The 27,770-nt window shown below is 35.3% G+C and overlaps 1 protein-coding gene across 1 annotated transcript in view; it reads left to right on the forward strand.

Moving 5' to 3' along the window:
* Positions 1-27,770, forward strand: part of Dcc (DCC netrin 1 receptor) — a 1,088,579-nt gene that overhangs the window by 779,549 nt on the left and 281,260 nt on the right. The window contains exons 10-11 of the mRNA XM_035440067.1: positions 20,804-20,952; positions 22,540-22,678. Of these exons, the coding sequence (XP_035295958.1) occupies positions 20,804-20,952; positions 22,540-22,678 (288 nt within the window). The remainder of the gene's footprint in view (positions 1-20,803; positions 20,953-22,539; positions 22,679-27,770) is intronic.

Raw genomic sequence — 27,770 nt, forward strand, 5'->3', positions numbered from 1 at the left:
TATCATTTTTTAATCATGACAGAATTCTACATGTATGGTAATTATAATCAGAATAGCAAATATGTCAGAGAATATCATTGCATGCATCCTAGAGGCCATTCCTTAATTGTTGAGATTTCATTCAGTTTTCTGAAGTCTATAAAAGCAGATATTATTTATTTCACCTTTTCATGGGCTGTGAGGTTAAATGTAACAATAAAAGGAGATTTTCTAGGTCTTGCCAGACATCTAGTAGTCACTCCCTAGCCAGAAGTCCACTGCACCAGCCCTTTTTGGGGGGAGGGGGCATCAACCAGCTTTCTATCATGACACAGAGACTTATTAGTTATGAATGTTCAACCTTATCATAGCTCTTATTTTAATCTGTTGCTCTTTATCTACATTTGCCTGAGCGCTTTTTACATTCTTTCCTTCCTACTTCCTCCCTTTTCTCCTTCCTTTCTATCTTACTTTTTTGATGTCTCTATGTCTGGCTGGCAGCTTTCTCCCTTGTTCTCTTCATTCTTCTCCTTCTCTCATCCTAGATTTCTCCTCCTGCTTATTGTCTCTGCGCAACAGCCCTGCCTATTCTTTCTCCTGCCTGACTATTGGTCATTCATCTTTTTAGGTGAAACAGCAACACATCTTTACATAATTAAAGAGACAGCCTTACAACATTAAACAAATGCAGCATAAGCAAATGTAACACACCTTTACACAGTTGAAGTGATATTCAGCAGTATAAGCAATGCAACAAATCTTTACATCTCTATATATTTTACTTCTATTCATCTCTATATAATCTCCTAATCCTGTCAAGTTGGGGACCAAATAGAACAGAATACCAAGTTTTCCACCCTGTAAAACAAGTGATGCATTCACCTGTAATCACCTTAGTTAGTAGGACTAACATGAGACCTATAGTTTGATTACTATACAACAGTTCTTTTATGCACTCCAATACTCCTTCCCACACAAGAGTGAGCCATAGGGAGACACTGTAACCCCGCTTCCTTGAAGCCCCTACAGGTGTGCCTGGCCACTCCCATGAGGGCATGGTGAGGGGAGGTCGAAGATGATGGGGAAGTAATTCTTAAGGCACCTCCAACACATGAAGAGCCTCTCTCTGGCCTCACTAGCTTTCAGCCTCTGGGCACGTTCTGGCTTGCATTTGGCTGCTGTTTATCTGAATAAAGAAATCTTAGCATTAAGGCCTACAGATCATCTTTGAGCACGCAATAGTGAGCCCTGGAAATTTTAGAATATTTCACTGACTAAATCTCTAATATTGTCTATTGTACATCCTTTTATCACCAAATAAAATCATATGATCAAATATAATATATTATTTCATAATTGGACTGTAAAGTAACACTTTGTTACATTATAAATATTTGATTGATTAGAATATACCAATAGAATAAGATTTGTACTCTGTGTGTGATGAAGATGAGAAATACAGGTTATATTTCTTTATGATTCTGTGAAATAGTAAGTCAACATTATTGCTGTAATGAGCAGATAATTTCTTTAATCACCTGAGCTCATTTCCAACAATCACTGTCTTAATTGTAAAGTGAGTAGAATGACTATTTGAAAAAATATTATGGCAAACTTGATTACTAACTGGTTGATGGTGGTCCAGACACAAGTCTGGATAGTAAGAGTAGGAATTAGACAAAAATTGCTAGTTGGTCTCTTTTAATAACATATTAAAATGTCTCTCAATGCTAAATATATTTTTAGCAGGTGGGACTTTATGGCTAAACATTCTTACTGGCATAATTCATAGGAATCCCATTTGGATACCTCAATTAAGTGAGATATGTTTTTTACTATGATGAATATTAGTTTAAGAATTAGCAGTAATTTTCGAGGGGCAGGCTGTTTAATCATCATTAAAGAAATGAAATTCATTCTTTCTCTGTCTAATAAACAAATATTTTATGTTAAATTCTAAGTCTGACCTGGTGGTGGTAGCTCATGCCTTTAATCCCAGCACTCAGGAGGCAGGGGCAGGAGGATCTTGAGACCAGCCTGGTCTACAGAGCTAGTTCCAGGACAGGCTCAAAAGCCACAGAGAAACACTGTCTCCAAAAACCAAAAACCAAAACCAAAACAAAATATTCTAAGCCTTTTCTGTGGAGTAGGGTAACCCTCTCCACCATGTGTCTATGGATATGTAACTATACTAAAATGAAATTCATTTTCTTAGTCACAACAGGGATACTTCAACTTATCAATGACACCTACAAATCAAATAAAGTTGAAAATCACCATTAAGCTGCTGTCTTTTTAATGTACTTACTGCACTAGACAGTAGAGAGCACATTTCCATGAATGTAGGATGTTTTCTTACATGGTACCTGTGTGAACACCACATTAGTAAATGAGGAGAAAAAGGCCAGTCAGGGTACCATACCCATTCTCAAGGCTCCATGCCTCTAGAAGAAGCCCTTACTTCTATAATGTACTAAAATGTAATAACTACCATAGACCACATCTAAGCCCATTTTTATTAATGTGCTTCCTTGTTGCAAGACCACTTTGATCTATATAGAATTTATGCAATGGTTTATCAAAATCTATGTTGCAAGACTTCTACAAATTTCTTAGAATGGACAATAAAATATTAAGAAAACCTAGATAATTTCTATCTAGTCCATGCTGATGAAACAAAACAACTGCATCTGGGTAATTTTCAAGTTATTCATTTCCCATAGTTCAGGAAGGTGGAAACTCAAAAATCAAGGCTTAGTGTCTGTTGAGATCTAGTTTCTGCTCCAAAGATGATGCTTTTTTGTCACAGCTCCATAAGAAACAAAATGTGTCCTCCCAGTGTAGGACCTAAAGAGAAGGGTGGGGCAGGGGAAGTCACTGAGCTGTTTAATTTCAGTTCTTATAAAAGACACTAATCTCCTAGTGATGGCTGAGCTCAAATTTTGTCCTCAAATGCTCCACATCATAATACTACTGCCCTTATGGTGGTCTCAACATGAATTTTGGAAACAAGGACCTCAAGAAATAAGGACCCCCACAATAGAAGCATCAAGGAAATTAGTGCTACACTTTTTGGTGACACATTGCTGTAAAATAAATTTCTGCATATCATATGTGGAGGTGGGATTTACTTAGTTTTTCATCATAAAGTTAACATCCAAGAACTACCCCAAAATCAGTATAAAATTTATTAATGGTTTTATGCACAAAACATGTTAGCTTTTAGTATTAATTATTTTGCAATATATTAAAACATGGGCCCAGCATGTTATCATATACCTGTTTTTGCAGCACTCAGAAAAATGATGCAAAAGGATCACAAGTTCCAGAAAGTCTCAAATGTATAATGATTCTCTCTGTTTTGAGTTATATTCAGATGGTGTATATTAATCCTCTGTCAGATGTATACATGGCAAAGGTTATCTTCTATCGTGTGGAAGTCCTCTTAACCCAGTTGATTGTTGCTTTAGCTGAACCTTGTCAAGCAAAGAAGGGCATTGAAGAGTAAGGCCAGAAAGGAGAGAGAAAAGAAAGGGATTTGATATAAATCATTACCTCATGTAAGAGTCAAACAAAATTAAATAGAGCTTGCTTTAAAATCACTTTTAAATATCGATTCTATACTGACATCTATTGAAGTGGTAGTTGGTGAATGTTTCCCCTAAATCAGTAAGGTGATGAACTATTATGCTTTAAGTCTTAAACTCTTGCATTTTACCACTTTAATAAACTGTATCTATGTTGGAGGATAATGTCTGGCAGAAACAGTCATAGGCACATATGATTCCTATTCCATGGGAACTCTTCCCATTTTAGCACAATCTTCCCTGTCAGGGGGCAAAAATAGGTGTAATCAGTTAGGTGGAGAAACAGTTTGTGATCACAGATCATTTTAAAGTCAGGGGAATTGCCCTGATTTAAAATGGAAAGATTTTAAGGTGATGACAATTACTCCAGATAGCCATAGGTGTTAAAATGAAAGTTAAAATGTTGCCATTAGTTCCTAGAAGTAAATGATCAAGAGCATATTTTTTTTTCTTTTTTCATTTTATCATCTGGAAGCTAAGCTGTGGAACTCCAAGCCCATTGCTGATGCCAGAAATCATGCATGGTCACCTTATTTAAATCTGTAATCTGAGCTCAAGGTATATTGAAGGAAAACAGTAAAGGACATGCATACATGGCAAGTCACAAGTCAGCCAGACTTTCATTTACTCTGTAACTGGGGCAAGTTATATTTTGTAAGGCAGCTCCTTCATATGAAAAATGAAGATAGTATCAATCGTGCAGCTATATTATAAGGAACAGAAGAAAACTTCAAATGAGCATATCTCAGTACACCTTTGCATGATAGTTGGGATGACTGAAATATTTGTCCTGCTTCCATCAAATTGTCAGACCTCAATGCTGTTATTGTTATTTTCCATTATTCCATCAATTGACTCCTTTTGTTCATATATTTTATTTGTCCCCACTTCTTTAAGCTATTTGTATCTCTCATATCTCTTCATTAAGATTTTCATTACATAGTTAGAAGCACAAAGTTCTTCTTATGGCAAGCTCATCAGGGCTATGTCCTTCAGCCTGCACAAGCCCCCTTTTTTACTGCCTATTTTAGTTGGAACCTTAGCCTGTCATACATACAAACAAGTGCATCCATGCATACATATATACATACATACATACATACATACATACATACATACATACATAATACATACAGCAAATAATTATTTTGCATGCCCAGTAAGCCCCATTCTTTCTTGGCACCAGTAATTGGGCAGTTTATTAACAAAAAAGTACTTATCTTTGTACTCTATTGCAGGACAGAGAGGAACAACAAAGAAAATTTAAGAAAAATTTTAAAAGCATAAGGAATGACAAGACTGCTCTATGACACAGAGAACTAGGAATATCTAGATAATTCGAGAAAGTGTAGCATCTATGCATGCAGGGTGATATAAGAAAATGCCTTGGTGAATTTGGAGTGGTGCTGGCAAAATATTTGCCATTATCCTGGGGAGGAAGAAATTAAAGGTGTCTGAACTGTGCCAGAAGAAGAGGGAGCCTGGCAGAGGAGTTTTGGGAGGTGGTAGGTTTTACTTGGAGATCTTCGGAGTCTTTTTTTAGCTCTCCTGGGAGAAGCACCTGGATAAGAGATTATGGCTTGATACAACTCTCAAGATTAAATGGGATCTTGGCGGTACTTTATGTTTCCACTGTAGTTGAAGTGGAGAGTTCACAGGACTCAAGATTTCTTTATGGGATAAGAATAAGACATGTTGCTGGACGTGATGTGGGAGAAAAGATAGAAATAGGGATTATAATAGGTCTTGGTCTTCAGAACATTTATGAATTGTTAGAATTCGAAAATTTAGGGGGTAAAGACAATTTGAAAGGTATATAGAGAGAAGAAGTATATTGATGGGGATTGTTCTACTGTGTATGTTTATCTTATTGATTGTTAAATAAAATACTGTTTGGCCAATGAGACAGCAAGTTAGATGGAACTTGGAGTCAAAGAGGATTCTGGGAAATGTAGTAGAGAAGTGCTGATCCAGGCAGGAAGTGACATAGCAAGGAGACTCATATTTAAGCAAAGGAGAAACAGGAAGGGTCCCTTTTTCCCGTTCACCTCCTCCAGTGGCAGGATGTGAGCCACCGGCAAGGAGGGATGCCAATAAGGCGTCCGATAAGATAAGTCTTATAAAATATATAGATGTATGATAATTGAGACTGAGCTAACAGATGAGAATCCTAGTCATTGGCCAAGCAGCATTGTACCTAATACAAGTTTCTGTGTATTTATTTGGGCCTATCTCGGGCAGGCGGCTGGCATAAAGCATACACGTGGCGGTGGGGCTCAGCGGCTTTTGGTGGAAAGATTTATCGTAACAGTATATGAGTAACAAATTTGGATACTTTTAACTTGGTAAGGTAAATGTTTACAGGTGTATGTATTCATTCAGATTGTAAACTCAATGAAATTACTTAATAATTTGACTATGAAAACAAATGAAATGCCACATGGAACCCGGCTGATAGCCAGTGACATACAATATTTAGCTTCTGTATTGGTTCCAAGATAAGCTGCATGTGAAAAACATGAAGAATTTTTATGTCACAACCTACTGAATCATCTCCACCCTCAAGTATCTCTTGCAGATATGCCACAGTTGCAGGCATAGTACTGTGAAAATGTGTTCAAATGCTTGCCAGTCATACAAAATCTTTGCTTTCATAAACTTTGTCAGTCCTGTAAGGTAATTCAATGTGGCTGATACCAGAAAGAACTGACTGGAAGGAAGATTTCAGATCTGCAGCCCAGTTTTCTGATTGCTAAGAGTTTACAAGGATCCCATCCAAAAGTGTCAGGTCAATGCCAATCTAAGTGTGAGCTGAGAACCAGCCTGCTCTTTGATGTGTACTTTGTCTGTGTTCATTAAATTGGAGGCAGAATTCTAATGGGATGCCAATCACAATGATCTATAGGTTCAAACTGAATTTTATACCACTACATTGTGATCACATACACAGAAGCCTAGTTTAGGACCAAATTAAAGTAACATGTGGCTACTGACTTTCAACATCCCTTTTCTTTGTGCCTTTTCTAAATGTTAGGCCAAGCTGGTAGAAGAGGAGCTGTGAATTCAGCATACCCAGATTCCAAAATGTTTACCTAGTACCAAATAGGCTGCTAAATTTATAAAGGATTTTGAAATAGTAGGTTGGAAGCATTGAACTTCAAAAAGGACAACCCTGGACTCTATAGAGCTTAAAGTCAGACACACATAGATCAATAAACCAGTGGGCTCTTCAGTGCTATATTTAGATTCTAGACTCACAGTCTTCTGTGTTAAGTAGCAGTCTAGACATACCTGCAATTTCTCTTCCTGAAGCTAGAATAAGATTACAAACAAATGGCCTTGGTTCCACACTGGGCTATCTCATTCTGATAGTTTGTTTTTCAAAATATTGTTTCTCTCTGTAACAGCTTCAGCTATTCTGGAACTCTCTTTGTAGACCAGGTTGGACTTAAACTCACAGAGATCCTCCTTCCTCTGCTTCCCAAGTGCTGGGATTAATAGCATGTGCCACCACCACCCAGCCCTTGGTTAATTTTATGGAGATCATACTGACTAGCCTATCTAAGAAAGCAACACTTCCTGGGTGGCTTGAAAATAATAGAAAGATGGTTTCTTACCATCTTGAGCCTGTTAATATGGAACCCATGTGTCAGTAGGGACATATCCCATCTCTAGGTTGTAGGGGAATAATGTTTTCCCTTCCCCTTTCTTGGCTGTGGTTCATTCTGGCAAGGAAGGCCATTTCTTGCCTAGTGTCTGCAGCCTGTCAGGATCATCCTTTAGCATTCTCCCTGAATCTGAGTTTCTGTGTATTATTCTTCTTTTAACAAGGAAAGTGCTCACATTGGATTTAGGGCTCATATCAGTTATACTAATTGTATCTGTAAAGATCCTTTTCCAAAGAAGGGTACATTCTACAATTGCAAGATCACATAGATTTGGGAAGAACTTTTTAAAAATCATTAGAAATAATGTATGTCATTTAATGAAGGAGTAAGAAAATTGCATTTTTTTATTGAATGAATATGTTGACCTTTATATTTTAAAATAGGTTTAGTTTTTGTCTCTCAGGAAAATATTTTTAATGAATGAATATGGTGGCTTTTATATTTTGAAATGTGTTTACTTTTTGTCTATCAGTAAAAACAACAACAAAACAAATGACAGCAACAACAACAACAAAAAAAAAACAAAGCAAAAGAATGCTGGTGTTGTGACATCTCCAATGTCATTAAAAGTATATTTGATGGGTTCTTCTCTCTAGAACTCTCCTTCTTTAGAACTGTGGGAACCTGTGCTTCATGAACACTAAGGACTGAAAACGGAGCTAGTAATGACACCAGGGAAAGAGATTAGAATCTGCTCGATACAGATTCTGCCGATGCTGTTGGGTGGGACTGTACTACCTGAGACCACACACTCATATTTCAGTCATGTAAGATAAAAATGAATTCTCATAAAGCAAGGGACAATGCTACCCATCCCCCAAGATACCACAAGCTATTACAGAAAATGTCCAGTGCCTCTTTTAAAGTTGTTGTTCAGTGCACGCTCATAAATCCCCTCACCAAAAAAACTTATAGGTCATTGCTGTTGTTCTTGGTTACCCTCAAGAACTTGATGTTAAACTGTCATTGAAGATAACCCCTATCAATCATTGGACATGGAAAAATCAAGCTGGGACTGACTTGGAAGCTTCAGTCCTACCTGCTAGCTTTAATCAAAGAGTTAGAAGATAATATCCATTCTACCAAGGGGGAAAGTCATCAATGGTGTTCTCCAGCTTTGAACTCTATGGGTGACATTAATGACTGGAGGGATGCAGGAGGAACTCTTAAGTCTTTTTTTATCTGAGGAGCTATTGGCAATTGGTAGGTTCTGGGAGAAGGAGAGTTAGGTTTTTTTGTTTGTTTGCTCCTGTTTGTTTTCAGGGAGAATCATTAGAGGCTATCCACATTAGAATATATGGTCCTACTTCCATGCACTTAGAGGCAGCTCTATGAGGAAACAGTCTTTTTTGTTTTGTTTTTTGTTGTTGTTGTTTGTCGTTGTCTTTTAAGAGCACATGCAGTTGGTAGGAAAATGGCGAGGAAGATGGAGGAGAAAATGGAGAAGAGGAAATGGGATGAATTTGATCAAAACACAATATGTACATATATAAATTTTTCAAACAAACATATAAAATCTTCCTATCAATGGTTCTTCCCAGACATCGATGCCCATATAGCTTCACAATTTCAAGATTTATGATCTTACACATCAATTATGTGCCATTATCTTAATTTCTATTGACTTTAAGCCAGGGCAATTTCCCATACTTGTAGTTATAAAACACATATTTTATATTAAAATAGAGCATATAAGTGTCAGATATACAATTAGATTTTGTTATCAATAGTTAAAATGTTACATCATATCTGAGTGAAATATGTAATATTAATACTAATTTTAGATATGTCACTTATACCTTTTCAACAAACTTGCCAAATGATTTAGGCTACATAGGAACATTCATAAATCTCATGTTTCTTTACATAGAGATGTCTTACATGTGTATCCTTTTGGTTAATTCAGGCTAAGGAGAAGTTTGGAAAGTTGCCAGTCTGACATTAAGTTTGGTTTCAAAGATGGTTAGACCTGAAGTTTGAACCTAAACCTTCTCCCCCAAATAATTCCTGATATACATATCTGACATTCATATATCACCAGAACTTTTTTTACTTCACTCTACATTTATTCTAGATGATTAGTGTCCTTTGAATGTAAATTAAAGTCTTGTCCTTCCAACTGATGTCACACTTTCATCATCAATGGGAAGACAAGCAAAGGCAGTGGCTGAGGGAGAGAGAGCTGTTTGGATGAGTAGCAGCAGTTTGGTGTCTCTGTGTTAGGTTTTACCTAAAGCCTCTCTTCTACCTCTGTGATTTACTGCCCAAGTCTATCCTGCTACTACTATCTCTGAACAAGCCTGAATCTTCCAAGTGGTTAATAAACTTCTTATCTTTTGAATACTGAAAATAAAATAAACTTAATCCTCAGGGTGGTTCAGTCAACAGACCGAGAGCTTTTGAGATGCTTCCTGGTGATATGGGACAAGCCAGGCTTTCCGCCCTGTGTGATTATCAGTCTTTCTCTGGGACGTATGTATGTGTAAGGGCATTAAAGGTGCTTCTTGGAGATAAATGTCAGCAGAATCACAGAGTGAATATTAATTTCAGGATCTTCAAGGTCAGATGTCTGTCCAGGTTCACTGTAACTGAAATGTTTGTTGTTGCTGCTGCTGGGAACGATTTTTAATCTCCCCTTCCCTTTCCAAGCATCAGGGAAGTGATTAAGAAAAAAATTTCAATATGTACATCCACTTCTCAGAAAGAAAAGTACCATGGGACAGTCTCCTCTGTCAGGGCAATTAGTTTGAATGCCTTATAATGATCAAAGTTTAGGTTTACAGGATATAAGTTAGGCAGAAACAAAAAGAAAAGAAAGAAAATCACCAGAAATAGCAACCTGATGTTCCTGAAAAGCAATGACTATATATGGGGGAAAGGAAGGAAGTAAGAAGAGGAAATAAATAAAGACAACTAAGCATCTTGGGTGAGTCCAGTCATAGATATATGGTGAGAAATTAAGTAACTGGGACACTAGAAAACAAAGGAGAAAGAAAGATGGAGAGAAGTTCTAACCTGGAACTATAGTTGGGGGTAGAAGCCCACTGAGTACATGGTGGACCACTGGGAACACAGTAAGGGATGAAAGATCTCATAGTCACTAACCCACTCTCCACAGCTATGCATACACACTGGCCCAGTTTTAGGTGTTGCAGTACTTTTCATCTCAGAGAGCAGCACTCAAAGGGACCAGCTATGCAGGCCAGCCATATAGGCAGCCTTGTTGAAGTCTCCCTACCCTTCCCCCTCCTATCAACTGAAGGAGCTCATGAAGCTTGTAGATCTTTCTGTCTCTTCATCACCACAACCATCATTCTGGGTAACCCTGTTCATCTCTTCTTTTTGGATTCCAGGATATTAATAACTATGCTTCCAATGTCCACATTTCTCCCTTTACATATACTCTGTATGGTAGGATGAGCACAGAATGCCTAAAGCCATTAATCTTTCATGAGTCTTAAAGGATAGGAAAGATACAGGCTTATAAGGCCTGGTATGTTCACCCGCCAGCAATTTTAGTACGCCTCCCATTTTGGACTCTCGCTTTGATACTTTTTGTGCGACCTCTTGCCTCATTATTGGACTGTTTGTTGGTCCTATGGAAATAATCTACTCTGTGCCCCTCCAACTATTATAGTCCCTGGCATACTATTAAACTTGGTTAATATTTAGAAAGAATTTTATTTTTGTTATGATCTATGAATAATTATTCATATTTATAGGAAGATAGGACCTATAATGAACTCCATATTATCAAATAAGGTAATTCAACTCCATAGTCCTTTAAAATCTTGACCTTGTCTACATATTCTGAAGGAAGTTTATGGATTTTGACCAAGAGTTCCTGACTCCTGAGGTTATATATATTTCTACTAGCCTTTGTTATCAAATATTAGTCAGGTGGGACCTTCTGTTATTTGCTGCGTCAGGGTAGCCTGTACCTCTGACTTCTGTGAAATTGATGTTAAGAGAACAGATTTCTATTTTTCCCCTTAATTTATAGTACCTCCTAATCAACCAGTCTATCCAGAACAGTTGCTTAGCATTTAAAGGCCAGAAATACATAAACAATAAATTGTACCACCAAAGAGATTGTATCTTTCAAGGTAGGATGTTTTGTTGTTATGTAGAAAAATTTGCTCTCTTATCTGTCTGGAAAAGATTGTTGTTTCCTTCTCTTCTAACAAATGGCAGCAGGGTTCTTTTATAAGAGCAATCTATACATGTCTTTTATAGCTCTATTAAAACTACAAATATCAGATAACGATTCCTCTTGTACTGACCACAGTAGAAGCCAACTTGAATAAAGGCAGCAGGGACTAAGCTACATTATCACCATGGGAAACGCTCTGGGCTGTGCATAAGCTGAAGACACCTGCTTCTCTAGTACTTATCTATTTATAGAGAGCAGAGATTTTGTGTGCAGAAATACAATCCTGATGTATATGAATCTTAAGTCACTGTGAAGCAAGCAAAGGCCAGGAAATATAGCTCTTGAAGATTCTACCTGTGATGCATCTATAGGAATGGAACAATAACTTGGCCTCCTCCTATTATGGAAATAAAACAGTGAAAGCAACTCTATGTGGGTTTATACAAGAAGGTGGAAAGTCTCCATTTTTATGTGTAGACAAATCCCTGCTGTTTATGAGGGCATATCTTTGCCAGGTGAGATTTATGAACATAATACTGATAAGGATTCATTCTATATCCTGGTAGACATGCCTTTAGCACAGAACCTGCTTCCCCTCATATAAAACATCTATTCAAATTCTTCTAACAGTCCAGGAATTAGAACCAGAATAATATATTTTCCTCTAATTGTCTAGAAAGCTAACAGAAATCTGGAAATGGTCAAAGAAAACTGCTTCTGGTTATCAGCGACATTAGCTCTTGGATTACTTAGAATGTTTTTTTCTCCTGTGTAACAGCCTATAATCTTCATAAGATTATATGCATTTGATTACTTATACGTAATCCTTTTAAAAGTCATGGTCATATTATATGTGTGTCATGAACCCGTGATGCACTGCTGTTAAATAGAAGATAGGATTTTACTTCAGGTCAGGTTTTTGGTTCCCAAGACTTTCATTCTTTGGCAGTTACCTAAGGGTCAATATTCACTGTTCACTGTTTCTATTTTAAATGACTGAAGTACTTCACAGGTTTTCAGAAAATTATTTTGAAAATACATTTTATTAGCATTTTTGCATATTTGATTTTTTAAAGGTTGTATCCAAGGGTAGACTTGAACTCATGAACTTCATGTCTCAGCTTTCCAAGGGCTATCATATTGATTCAAACTGAACTTTAGACAAATATTTGTAGAAGAAATGGGCGGGCTTTGAGCTGTTTTGAGTATCATGAGTGATATGTCATTTTTTTCTGAAATTGGTAGAATAAATTTGTATTACTTATTGCATTCTACAAAACATAGCAGCATTGTAATGACAATCCCATACATTATGAAAAAAAGAACTCATGTTCTCACCATGTGATGAGCATCTGTCATCATTTAGTGCCCATTGGAATTACTCATACTAGTTTTACTTGAAGTTGTCATCATCTGAAATCTTCATCTAAGGATGTGACAGTTGCCCCCCTTAGCAGCTTGTTCTAAAGGCCACTGACAAACATTAGCCATCAAACTCATTCATATTAATGTTTCCTGATCCATACAATCCTTCTGTCTTCTGTAAATACTGTAATTTTCCACCAATGAAAATCTTTACCATTTTTCAATAATAGATTTTGGCAAAGAATCTACATTCTCATCTCTGATAACTAAATGTTAATTGATAGATTAATTCTAGAATTACTATATGTTTAGCCATATCTCCTTACCATCTACTATATAGGCCTTTTATAAATCTTTTATAAACAGTTTTTTTTGCTTTCATATCTTTCTTGAAAATATCCACCATAAAATAATCTTCAGAAAACACAAAAATAAAAACACAAAGTACAATTAAACTTCGAAGTCAGCTAGTCCTTGTATCTACCTAAATAGACCCAAGTTATCTGGAATGATGCATTAAGGTCAGCATAAAAGATTTGTATAAGCCAATGACATACAAATGTCACATGAGATTTGTTAAGTTACACACTTTTTTGGAAACTTAGCTTAACTTCTCAATTTTTAATGTTGTATATAAATTTTCTAAATCACAAAAGAGTTAACTTAAACATCCTTGACGTAAATGAGTTGCAGTCTTGCAGACTGATGAGATGCCTCAGTGATTAAGAGCACAGAGGACCTGGGTTGAATTCCCTTCATCCACAAGGCAGCTTAAACCTTCTCTAACTCTACTGTCAGGGGATTGAATAACCTCTTCTACTTTCCTTGGGCACTAGGTATGCAATGGTGCACTACATGCAAACAAAGTATTCATACAAAAAATAACTAAATAACAGTTTTTAAGCCAAAAACTGTTGAGAACTCCAACACAGAGTCAGGAATCTCTGCCACACTTTTCATTTCTTGGCATTGTTTCAAAAATTGAAACTCAATATAATTTATATGCTTCTTAAAGAAATGTTAATAGTTGGTATTCTTAATGACAATTTTGAGTTATTTTCCAAGTAATGTTTTATTCTGAGGTCACTCATTTTAATCAATATAATGATTAGACTACTTCAAATTTAGTATGACTCATTACGGTTGTCAATTTTCAGATATATATATATATATTTACATATATATATTATAACCATACTTACCTTTATATTCTTAAGTAATACATAAGTTATATGATAGGCATGTCACACGTGTATTTTTATGCAGCTGTATCTCCACACTGCTTATCCATACTTACATACACAATGACACTACTGAGTGTATCATGCATTAGCAAAAAGCGGCTTATTATAAATTAAAGGAAATGAAGGGATAATAATTGTTTTCTTAACAGTTCTGTGGTTTCTTACTAAAAATCTATCCCACATTTTTTGGCTCCCTCTTTGCCAAATTACCATCATAACTCCTAAATATGTATAGTTCAGTCAAGATTCATTATAGTGATAATTACATTGCCAGTAGGCTTTTTGATGTTGCTTTGCCCATATAGAATAGAAACAGATTTCACATAAATATCAAGAAAGCTGTTAACAACAGAATTAAAGAACCAAGAGGCAATCAAAGCATTCACTTTATTATCAATAACAGTGAGTAGTTTCAGAAATGACTTGCATGTACAACATTCTTTTAGGGAATCACTGGAGTAGAACTTTCTCCTTACAGGACAAGAACTTTGTAGGCAAAATCATTTTGGATCACTCAGATGACTGCTTAGATTCCTGTTATCATCTTTAAAACTCACTCCCAAATCATGTTTGCATTATTAAACAGATGAAGAATCGTCTTCAGATTTCTATCCTGGCTTGAGGGTATATGACTTATAGGTCATTACTTGAATGACAACACATACAGTGCCTTTTTGTTTTTTAGTTTTTTTCAAAATCAGGCATTTCTTTGGTCCTTCAAAAGTAATAGCTGTTAAATCGACAATTTAGGAACATTAGAACTCATTGTACTTTACAGTCATTTAGAAGAAAATACTTTAAATATTCAGATGATCAACTGCATATTCGCTGACACTAACGTTTGTCTCCATTTCAGATTTCCTGCTGTGAACCATCAGTGTAATGGCTGAAAGACATTAGCACATCCTGTGTTCTTAGTCTGTGGCATGTCTTTAGTCTCCTGAAACATTTTCTTGAAACCCTTATAGTCAAATTCCTGTTTGAGATAAATTATTGGAACCCTCAAGATTTTAGGAAACAGGCTCAATAAAATAATAATAATAAATGATGATGATAATAATAATAATAGTTTAGGATTTAGGGGTCAGGAAAGCACATTGTAGCCAGATATTTAAAAAGATATGACATGGGAAAGAAAAGGATCGGGAGTGGTGGTGGTGGTAACTGTACATATGTTCTATGACTCAAGCACATAACATAAAACATAAAATACTATTACATTTAACCAGATGAATAAAGAATTCCTTAAAATACTTACAATTATAAATGTGAAAAAGATCTCATATAAAAACATATCAACTTTATAAACACTAATCTTTCACTAAATATTGGACATGGTTCGGAAGAAATGGCTTAGCTGTTCTTTTAGAGGACACTGGTTCAGTACATAGCAGAAACATGGTAGCTCACAAATTCCTCTAACTCCAGGTTCCAGGAGCTGGAATACTCTACTCTGATATCTAAGGATAACAGGTCCACACATGGTGCACATGCATGCATGAAAGCAAACACTCATAAAATTATAATGAGTAAAAGTTGAAGAAGTTTCTAAGGTGGAACCATTATTTTACATTCTGATTTAATTAGCAATCAGTAGTCATGATTTTAGGACCCTATATCACTGGTTTTTCAGAATCAAAAGCATCCTGAGATGTTTTAACACATTAGTTATGACCATTCACAGAATCATGAACCCAGATGGCAGAAACTGTGACCACCAACCTTCAAATGTATATTTACAGATTGATACACTGCATCCAGCAGCAGGGAGTTCTTCAAGATGTTTGTCATTGCTAGATTAGGGACAAGAATACCGTTCTTTCTGACTGTCACTCTGCCATCTATAATCATTTTGTTGTAGTTCATTAAAGCATGGCTACCTCACTCTTTTCTTCTTCCTCTTCTCTCCTTTCTCCCCTCACTACTTTCCTCTCCCTCACATCCTATCCTCAATTTGATTGTATTGCATGTGATTTCTTTTATTAAAGATTTGACTAATATGTCACTTCAGGGTTAATATGCAACAAGGTCTTATTATGATGTGCTATTATCCTAGAAAACATATAAGCATATTTAACCACAAATTTCTGTTCTCAAGGCAAACAGTGACATCTAATATATTTCATTTATTGTACTGTAACTGTTTAACTTGTCCTTAGACACAGGTGTTACAAAGAATTCCTACTGAAATGCAATATTGAAACTTTAAAATGTAGTTAGTTAGACTGACAGTGATTGATGAGTTACTTGCATAGATTATTCTTCTATCCTGAAGTCATTTCATTATTTGAAGAAATAGGTACCTAGAATTGAGATGGAGAGAAATTAGATGCAGTTTGCCACTAGATTATTGTCCAAGGGGATCAGTAAGGCTATTAAACACATCTTGGAAATGATGAGCAGTTAAACCCATTAAGTTTCTTGACTGACATACTAAAATGTAATGAAATGGAAGACTGAAGCTATTAACTGTATTGATTTCACATCTAATACTGGTTTTTGAACATTTGTGAGCATCACTTTTAGTTTTTCTCTTCTTTGCAGTTCATATGCACATATCAAATATGTAATACCACTTAAATTATATTTCAACATATTTTTCTAGATAAGTCCTGAATACAAGTATAGTTGTTTATATAATACTTACTGATGTGCATATAAATATACACCTCAAACCCCCAAGAAACAATAAATTATCCACATACTAAAATAGGCTATAATTCAAAAGAAGAATGCTTCAAACTTTTTGAATCTGAATTTATAGCACTTTTATGAGGAATAAACACTTAAAACTTAACCGAGTTCATCCCTTCACATGGGATGGACTCTCAAAGTCCTTTCTTACACCAGGGAAAAATACTAATCCACTACCAGGGGACCCCTAGATTGCGGAGGCCTCCTAACTGACATCCACGTTCAGGGGTCTGAATCAGTCCTGTACTCGGGTCCATGTGCTCCCCCTTGTTCAGGCCAGCTGTTTCTATGGGTTTCACCAACCTGACTTCTTTGATCTTCATTACCCCCTCTCTGCAACTAGGTTCCAGAGTTCAGTTCAGTGTATATTTGTGGGTGTCTGCCTCTGCTTACTTTTGCCCTGGACACATGGGGGAGGTCCTAGGCCCAGCCCAGGACCATATGGTGGACTTTGGGGAGCCGCTGTCAAGGGCCCTACCCTGCCTGGGAAGTGAAGGGTGGATAGGGTGTGAAAGGGTGTCGGGGAAATAGGTGGGAGGTTGAGGGGGGAGGGATAGGGGGAGGGAAGGGAGAGGGAGAAGGGATTGACATGTGAAGCAAGCTTGTTACTAATTTGAACTAATAAAAAAATAAGGAAAAGGAAAGGTCTTGGAGGGATAAGGAATAACAGGAACATACCTAAACATGATAAAAAACAATATACAGAAAACCAACAGCCAACATCAAACTAAATGGAGAGAAACTCAAAGCGATTTCTCTAAAATCAGGAACAAGACAAGGATGCCCACTCTCTCCATATCTCTTCAATATTGTCCTTGAAGTTCTAGCTAAAGCAATAAGACAACAAAAGGAGATCAAGAGGATACAAATTGGAAAGGAAGAACTCAAACTTTCACTATTTGCAGATGATATGATAGTTTACATAAGTGACCCAAGAAACACTACCAGGGAACTCCTACAGCTGACAAACACCTTCAGCAAAGTGGCAGGATACAAGATTAACTCAAAAAAATCAGTAGCCCTACCATATACAGATGATAAATGCACTGAGAAGGAAGTCAGAGAAACATCAAAAAAAAAAAAAAAAAAAAAACTTAACTGCATCCCAGTGTCTTGACACTATGAAAGAATTTAATAGAAAGGCATCTTAAAATTGCTGTTTTAGTCTCAATGAGAATTTTGGAATTTTATTGAAAATTGTGTTTAATTGTTTTTTTTTTTTTTTGGTTTTTTGAGACAGGCTTTCTCTGTGTAGTTTTGGAGCCTATTCTGGCACTGGCTCTGGAGACCAGTCTAGCCTTGAACTCACAGAAATCTGCCTGCCTCTGCCTCCCGAGTGCTGGGATTAAAGGTGTACACCAACAACGCCCGCTCATGTTTAATTGGTTTTAATCTTTGATATATAAATATATTAAAACATATATCTGTGATGTCTTAATTTATTAAAAGGATATCAATTATATTTTCCTATGTAATAAAACCATAAATTATATGTTAAAATAACTTTTAGTATGGAGACTTCACCCAAGCAAAGCAAATGGTCTCTGTTGTCTGGCAGTAAGTCAAGCACTTAAAACAAATGCTCTCAATAGTCTTTGTCAATTCTCGTGTCTATTATATCTGGTTGAAAATCTTTTGAAAGTCTATACCTATGATTTTCCTGAACAGTGTCCAATGACAATTAGCAACATAGACAAATACAACCAATTAATAAATGATGAGGGCTGGCACTACCAATGGCAACTAGGTCCAAGTTAGGTTACTAGCAACCTGATGTTCCACAATCAACAGCATTTAAGATACATAAATATCAATTACAAAGCACACAGGCTCAACTGTATGCATATTCCAACCTTATTCTTACCATGTTTGTAAAGATATCAATGATCACTTGTATTAACTAATCACTTATATTCTCTAATCAATAATGACTACATGACATAATATGCTTTAGTTTACTCACTAATGACAGGATCAGTAATTTTACATAAGGACATTCATGTGATACCACTTTCTAAAACATTCTTGTGTAGAAGATTTGTGTACAACCTGTTGACAAGATAGTTGTTTCCATTACTAGAGAACCTAGAAAGTATTTTGAGTATTTCACTGGAAACTCTATGACACCAAGTAGCAGCAGCTAAGATCATCTGGACTAGTAACCACATTTTATTCTCAGAGGCTCACACTCATGAGCTGTATAAAGCCCTACAGTGTAATTCTTCACAGTATCTGATGGAAATGGCTGTGAATTTGGCACATCTTGTCTTCCTGCTTCCAAAGCTTCAATGATTTTTATTGCTTCCTACAAACTACATGGATTTCACTGATTGTTTTCAATGAGTGATATGTGGATATGTAGCTTCCTCTCTTTTCTCTTTTCTCTTTCCTGTTGGAAAGACTTCTCAGTTTACTCTTCCTAGTTCTCACATGCTCCACTATGGACAGAGTGATTCATAACTTCTTATGCCACATTCCTAATCCCAGAATAGGTGTAGTGCTCACTTTTAATATTTGGTTTTTCTGCAAAGTTGTCAACTACCACCTAATGAGTAAGGTGAAAAGCAAGTTCATTTAAAAAAAAAAAAAACTTCTCACTGAAACATAGAATGTATTTGGATTATTTCTTTCCTATCTATTGTGAGACAACTGAGCAGAAACTAATCATTTGCACACGTGTAAGTCTCTGAGGTTGGTAGATTTAATTTGCCCTGGGAAACCAAGACTGAGTTCTTTAAAATCTGTCTCAAAATTTTAAACACTGCCTATTTAGCACATGTCTTAACCAAATCACTAGTTCTAGTGTTTGGCTCCTGTCTTTTACATTTTTCATTTGAGGAACAACAGATTGTAACTCAGAAAGGAGTTGAAATAATCCCATTGTTCATATAAATATTTAAGTATTCATAAAAGCATATATAACTCCTGTTTCTTTTTCTTTTTCTTTCTTCTTTTTTTTTGTTTTTGAGACAGGGTTTCTCTGTATAGCTTTGGAGCCTATCCTGGACCTTCCCTGGAGACCAGGCTGGACTCGAATTCACAGAAATCCACCTGCCTCTGCCTCTGCCTCTTGAGTGCTGGGATTAAAGGCAAGCACCACCAATGCCCTGCATAACCCCTGTTTCTATTGCTATTCTTAGAATGCTGATCTATGACAAATGTGTTCAGGCATCAGTGAACATATTTTATTGTATTTCTTTCCTTTTTTCCCCATGAAGTTCTTTAAATATAATTCTATTTATATAACTACAAACTGTGACACAAGGTGATATCATCTGATTGACAGCAGTGTTCCTTAAACTGTGTGTTCAAAGTAGCACTCTGTAAGTCGTGCTATTTGTATGCTTATAGGCAGGCTTCTTATCACTGTTCACTAAAATGACCTCTAGAAGTCTTGACACCCAAGCAGTAATGGAAAGACTTCACATTAAAAACTTTGTTTTCAATACCATTGCTTGCTAAAAAAGAAACAGAAAGATTTAGAAAGCAATCTGATTTTAAAATGAGGGCCAAATCAAGAATTTCCAGGACAATATTATGCCAGAAAAAAGAAGAAAAGTTCAAATAAATGAAGGGATATGTTACAAGGACAGATGATGTAACATAAAGAAAATCTTTACAGTTCCCATGTGGACAATGTGAAATCCAAAATATTTGGGGACAATAGTTCATGGAGAATAAAATGTAGGAATCTACTTGAACATCATAATATTAAATCCAAATACAGAGAGAAATATTACCTCTTACAGAGAAATTTGAAAATTTATGACTCTTCAAACACAATTGAACAGAAGTATTTGATGAAGGATTTTATTATTAAACAAATTATTTATCTTTAAGTAATGATAATGAGAGAAAAAGTTAAAGGTGAATTGAAAATCAAATCATTTACCAACATTTAAAGGACACAGAATAAGCTACATGATAAATTGTTGATATAAAGACAATGGCATGGATTCTGCATAGGTGTGCTGTTTTTCTGAATAAAGAATCATAATCAAAGATGCTTTTTATTTTCATTTTCCTTCTGTGGGTATTAGCAATGTGCATGCAAAAGCATGTTTGTTTTGAGAAAGCAACGTGTCTCATCTGCATCATTTTTTTTTTATTCAGTGCAAGTTCCAGGGCCAGTCGAAAACCTGCATGCAGTATCTACCTCACCTACCTCAATTCTTATTACATGGGAACCCCCTGTCTATGCAAATGGTCCAGTCCAAGGTTATAGATTGTTCTGCACTGAAGTGTCTACAGGAAAAGAACAGGTGAGTAAAGAAAAGAGCTACATGACTTCCATCCCCTGCTGTCTCTAGGGACAAAGGCATAAGGCACTTGCCAGATACTGCAACAGTTCATCATTTAGCATGGTCATTGAATAGCTGGTCAGTTCCAAGTACTTTCTATTGGAAATTTTAAACCATTTCATTGTACTGTTCTGATGAAAGAGGTAAAAGACAATGGGGTGAAGTTCATAATGAGAATGCTAGTTTGGGCATTGACTATGGTAGCTTGGGCCAGGGTAAGTAGCCATGTCCTATGCCTAAAGATACTTCTTTTCATCACTCACCCTAAGAATTATTTGCTTTGTGTTTATTGGCCTTGTCCAAACTGCTCTTTTCAGTCTGTTCTGTCTTCTCTTTACCCTCATGCTGTGACCAGCTGTTTTCTGAACTTAGTCTTAGAAGCTTACATTCCCCAACCTTGCTTGGTTTTTATATTTTAAATAGTGATTTTAATAGATATCCAAAATGAGACAAATGAGTTTTTCATGTAAATCAACAGCAAATAATTATGTGGATAAACAAGTAATATGTAATAATAACATTTGATGATGTGTATGCAGAGTCATATGCACAACTATTGAGATTCTTCCAAATTATCACCTTTATACCAGATAAGATATAAGTATACAGAGAGAAAAAAGTTAAGGATAAGGAAAAGTGGTCTTAGCCTATTGTTTGTAAAGGTTACCAAGCAGAGAATGGTGTTCATGCTTCCATATAAAATGCCTGATCAGGATTTATCATTTGAAACAAATTTGTCAGAGATTTAATTAGAAATATTTCAGGTGTGCTTCTTAGTTATTTTTTAAGACAGTATTGGATGAACTGCTGTGATGTAGTTAGTAATTCTGTTTTATTTTTTTCTTGGTTGTTCCCATGTTGCTCTTAACTCTTACTTTTAAAATATATTCCCCCATTCAATTTTATATTAGCCTTTCTGTAGCTCATTTCAAGTAATTCAAGAAGTATATTACCCAATGTTGATAGTGGTAGTCTGGGAATCATGATGTAGAACTAAACTGTATCTCCTTTAGTAAGCACTGGGTCTGATTTCTAAAATGACCTTTGCCTTCTGTAGCTTCTCACTGCAGATGTGGAGTACTAAGGATAATTTTAATATACACCACACACAGCATTTGGGGACACAAAATCTGTGGCAAAGTGGCAGAGTGGCAGAGAGTTTCAATATCTGTGCGAATATTTCATCAAGCAAATGACAATCTGATTCCTTAGTGAATTATTTAATTAGAGACACAGGAGTGAATTTCTGTCTTTTCTACTTGAGTGGAATAGCCCATATTATTCAGTGCTCTGGGTGGTGTTAAACAAACCAAAACTTAATGACTATAAAAATCACATGGTGATGTTTTAACATGGAGTCTGCAGAGTAGCTTGGACTTTAGTAGGGGAGTGTGTGACACAAGAATGGTTTTACAGCAATTCATTAAAGGGATAGAGTTACTTCTATGAGCAAGTGTCTAACATCCAATTCACTGATTGCATGGAATGGCTGCCATTTCTGCTTTAATGTGCTGACTTAATAATGACTCTGGCATTTTATGTCTCCAGAATATAGAGGTTGATGGACTATCTTATAAACTGGAAGGCCTGAAAAAATTCACGGAATATACTCTTCGGTTCTTAGCTTATAATCGTTATGGACCAGGAGTATCTACTGACGATATAACAGTGGTTACACTTTCTGATGGTAAGTGACAAACAGTGTAATTTTATTCACATATCTATTATGAAATGAAAAACAATGTTGCCATATATATTATTGATTTTGTTGTGAAGCTTTTTTTGAACTAGTATTCTTTACAATGTTTTATCATAATTAAGAAATGTAGGCAAATTTTTCACAGTACTGTAGTCAATTTTAAATTTGCAATTTCAGTGCATATACTAAATTGGGATGGATTAATGGATAATCCCCAAATTGTGACTATTGTGTAAGAGCTTAAATTATTATTGTGAATATATTTATACATTTCTGTATATGGTCCAAAGCAAACATGTTCATTATGCGAGTAGACTGATATTGATGGTGTTTATCTTTAATTTATCATTTTAAATGGTACAGATGATTACAAGTATAAATGATGGAATATATCAATTAATTAAAAGTATCCCCAAAGGACTTTTACTAAATAAGTATAAACTTAAAATATTAGAAATGAGCATGAGCATGCACACCTTCATTTTATCTTGCCTAAACTAAAAGGGATATTAGCAGTAGTTTTCAGATGGAATAAAAGAAAGCAAGCAATCTTAATGAAGGTAATGGATTAAACCAAATAGTGTCAGAGGAAACTGGAGACCAAAGCAATACAGGTAATGAAAGCCTAGGAAATTTAATAAATGTTACAGGCTAGTGTATGGTGTGGAGAGGGATGATGGACATTCAGGCAGGGGTGGAATTGTAGAGATGGCTCCCATGAATACTAAAACATATCAAGAGCCAGCTCTAGTCAGCGTGTTAGTATGTTTAGTTCCATAAATAACTGATATTTGGAAATGCTGTCAATTTCTGATTTTGACCTAACATTCTTTAATCTGGGAAAGTATTGAGGTGGCTACTCCATAGAATATCAATGGCATGAAGAAATGCATGCATGTTTTTAAGGATATAACACAAGAGTGATTCTCATTTGCAATTTCCCTCTAAAGGGTGTTTTACTGTTAGGCCACTTCAGTATTAATTTTAATGTAATTCTTCTACCCAACTGTCTGATTCTGTTATTCAAGACAGAACAGAACATGTACTGGCTGAATAAATTACTTCATAGCTTATAATTATAAAAATAAAAGGAAAAACAAATGAAAATGAATATTTTACATAATTTATGTAGATTTCATTCACACTCTGAACTGTAATACTGTGGCCTTATTCTCCACTTTGATTTTAAATGTCATAAGTGAGAAAGATAGACTGTTACTCATTAGTCTAAGAATTATCTCCTGGAAATGCTGCAGTGCATAGAAAAAAATCTGTCACTTAAAAAGGAATTCCGTAACCATAGCCCCATGTAAATATCATTGTTGGAGAAGCACTAAATTTTCTTTATCAGATGAACTTGATAAAAGAAAGGAGGGACTCTGAGCGACTCTTGTGTTGGCACCCTGTCCTCATCTATAACCTTGGTTATAATTAACTCACCTTCTTTAGTTTTCAGTAAAATATGTGCTCCTGGCTTCTACCCTGACATTACCCAGTTCCCTTCTGGCTACTTCATCTAATGTTTTCTCTATTCTGCTGAAGCTATTCAGGTTGAGGTCATGTATCACATTTAGATGGGATGCCTTATGTTAAATGCTCTTCTGTTTCAATTCCTCAGTCATTCAGCACTGGTCTCCTTTGATATTTTGTATTATAAGTAATAATTAAATAGGCTAACTTGTGCACACACTAAATTAATAAATGACATTCATATGAGTGTTTCATACTTGTTCTTTATGCCAATAAAGGTTTGGTTTTTTATTCCATTAAACATGTAGGATAATGTTATGTCTACCTATGTGTTTCTTACCAACTTGGGAAATGTGTTGCATTAATTTGATAGTTTCACCAAAAACTTTACAAAGCTTCTTTATAAAAGTGAATTGTAGGATTTCTCATTTGGGGGACAACTAATTTAATATGTGACCATTAATATGTATAAGTGGGTCCTGTGTTTTATTGAGGATAATAGTTAAAGGAACTATCTCATAAGAATTTATACTGACACAAAAAATGTATATGACAACATTAGATGTAAGAAATTTATTTTCTAAACTCTATCCAAATGATGATCAAGATCTCCTAAATTGCTTGTAAATACTTTTATACAGATTAGCTTCAATTTATAATTTAGTTCTATTTTAATATGTTTTTGGGATAGAGGCATATTTTTCATGCAATTTCTAAACCCTAATGTGCCATTGATTAACAATGGCATGCATCTTTAACATATTCAATTATTTACCTTTACTTCTAGTACTATGTAGGTATGTATTTTTCCAAAATATTTTCTTGAAATACTTGAATTAAGTTTTCATTATTAATTATTCTAAATAAGCTAATAAATCTCTCCAAGTCTACCTCCAAGAGCAGAAACAATTTCATGGACAAAAAAGTATATATCTATGCTCATTACTGTTATAACTAGTATTTATGTGTACTTTCTGCTGCAAGCCATCATCCACTTTTCCTACCATTTTTATAATGCTTATTCCTTTACAAATTACAAAACTAAGTCAGAAGAAAGCATCAGAACATAAGTATGTGTGCCTGTAATTCCAGAATTTAGGAGGTAGAAGCTTGAAGATAGCATTATTTTGGTTATCCTAGATACATTGAGAGCCTCAAATGACCAAACACCAAAAACCCAACCAACCAACCAACCAACCAACCACCTTTCAAAAAAAATGACAGCAGACTCAAGCGATGTGACCTAGGAAGTAAGGAGGTGGGATTCAGTATGGAAACATTTCTCATTTTGAGATAGTCTTAAATTAGTATGTTTTTATAAGTGATACATTCAATCATGAGTTACTTTGGTCATTGAATATATGAACATGACAGCATATGTTTCTCAGGGATAATTCAAATGCCTCAGTTATTAAGATGCCTTAAGTAGTATGGGAATCTAATCTACCCTTATTTTAGCATGTATAAAGAGGTAGGCTTTACCATTTTGAGAGGAATATTTGACAACATCTGACCATGTGTTGTTGGTGTTATCTTAACATTTTGAAGATAAACATGCCCTTATCGCTCTGTGAAACTATGAAAGACCAAGAAGAGGTATGGGGGTGTGTATTGTGTTTACTTCTACTCATTATCTAATCTTATCTATTGTTGACTAGTAACTGAAATACTAAAAAAGAATTCTCCACTTGCCTGCAACAAAATAGCCAGTGTGCTGCCAATGGAAAAATAATAGAGTTTTCTATTATAGACAAATTGACAAAATAAGTTAACACAATCCAAGTAAAGACTTTAGGAGTTTTGTTATATCAACTTTCACTGTTTAATAAAAATAAATTTGATGTCTTTAAAATTGTGATAGTTATACCTGTTGATCTCCACAGTATGTTTTTGGCATACTGGAAACTGGAAATTAACTACTATTTAAAATTTTTAAATGTCATTTCAAGATATCATATCACTTACAGACGTGTTCCCAACCAATTAAAGAAATGTATAACACACCCTTTCCTTCCTCCAAAATTCCAACAATAGCAGTTGCTACATATTCAAACCATAACTTACAATAACTGATTGGGATTATTTCAAAAGTTTGGATTTAAAATAAAATATATCTTGGAAATTTTTGAAATTATGTGAGTTAGAGCATTGTTATACTTAATTTTCACCAAGAGTAAAAGTTGAAATGTAATTGCTGCCATAAATATGTTAGTTGTACTCAGATACATTAAATAAAACTAATTAATATATAATAATTTTAATATGTACTTTGGTTTAAACACTAGAAATGCAAAATTTGTATCTGAAGATCTGGATTTAAAATAAATTTTATTGTACTGTCATAACAATTCTATAAATTAATCCACTGTTTCAATGTTTGCATCCTGAATTTGTGCATAAGCCTAAAAGTATCCTCTGTATTGATGATAAAACATTAAAATTTGTAAAACATTTGGCCACATGAAAGTTGCATTTTTTGCTCAGTTCAAAGTCATAGTATTCACTAAAATATCTGAAGTATTCCCTACATAATGGAATATTATTAAAGATTGCATAATGTCTTAATTCATAAAAACATGCCACATATTTTATCACAGAATACATTGGCTACAATCTTTATCAAGCACTAAGATAAGAGGTTCAAATCAAAGCAAATCAAATTACTGCAATTTCCATCATGCTAATAAAGATCCAGGAACCAGGCCTAAGTAGGTCTTCATTTCTCCTCTACTCACTGATTCAATACATATTAATTGGTTGTCAGTTTGAAGAAGGCAGAAATTAGTCAGGCATACAGCCTACCCTGATGGTAAATAATTTTCAGGCAGAAAAGAGTACAGGGCAGAACTGAACTCAAAGTCAGATGCTGGTACTACGTGAAATGCTACAGATACCATCCAGTTTCCATGAAAGGAAGAGGAAGCATGGCCACAGAATGGCCCAGTGAGTTGTGAAAATGCACGAGTAGTCCACTCTTTTCTCATTCACCAATGTGTCAAAAGTGAAAATAAAGATGATTTATTTAATAAATGAATGATGCTAAGAGGTTATTGAATACTATTTCTGACCCTATGGAGTGCAAGGAGCTTTATTTACTTGCAATTCCACACTGAAAGCTAGAGCTTTTCTAGACACATAACAGCTATTCCAGTCAATGGTTGTCTTCAAATTTCTCACATGGCGTGAGACTTACACTTTGTATATAGTAAAAATCATTGTCACAACTAACAAAGGAGAGCTGTACATATTCCCTTTAACATAAAAGTTTAAGAAATTTTAAATACAGGAAAGTAACAAAGTGGCTAGAAAATGTCCAATGAAAATTAACTGGTCTTTTGTTAATAAAATCTATGGGCCAAACAATATTGGGTAACCTGCTTGCTTTTGTGTCAGACAAGTTTAATTATAAAAGCTTAAAAAATGAGGAGTCATTTCCTTTTGTTCACCTCTAGGAGACAATAATGACTGCATTATAGGAATTAAGCAACCCAGGTGTCTATTACAATGATGTATTCCACCATAAAATCATGCAGATCCCGAAAATCATGCAGTATGATGATCCTTAAAAGCCACTCCAGAAAATCTCCCCTGTGTCCTCATAGGTTCCAGC

This window comes from Cricetulus griseus, chromosome 2 (assembly GCF_003668045.3).
Source record: "Cricetulus griseus strain 17A/GY chromosome 2, alternate assembly CriGri-PICRH-1.0, whole genome shotgun sequence".
NCBI lineage: Eukaryota > Metazoa > Chordata > Mammalia > Rodentia > Cricetidae > Cricetulus > Cricetulus griseus.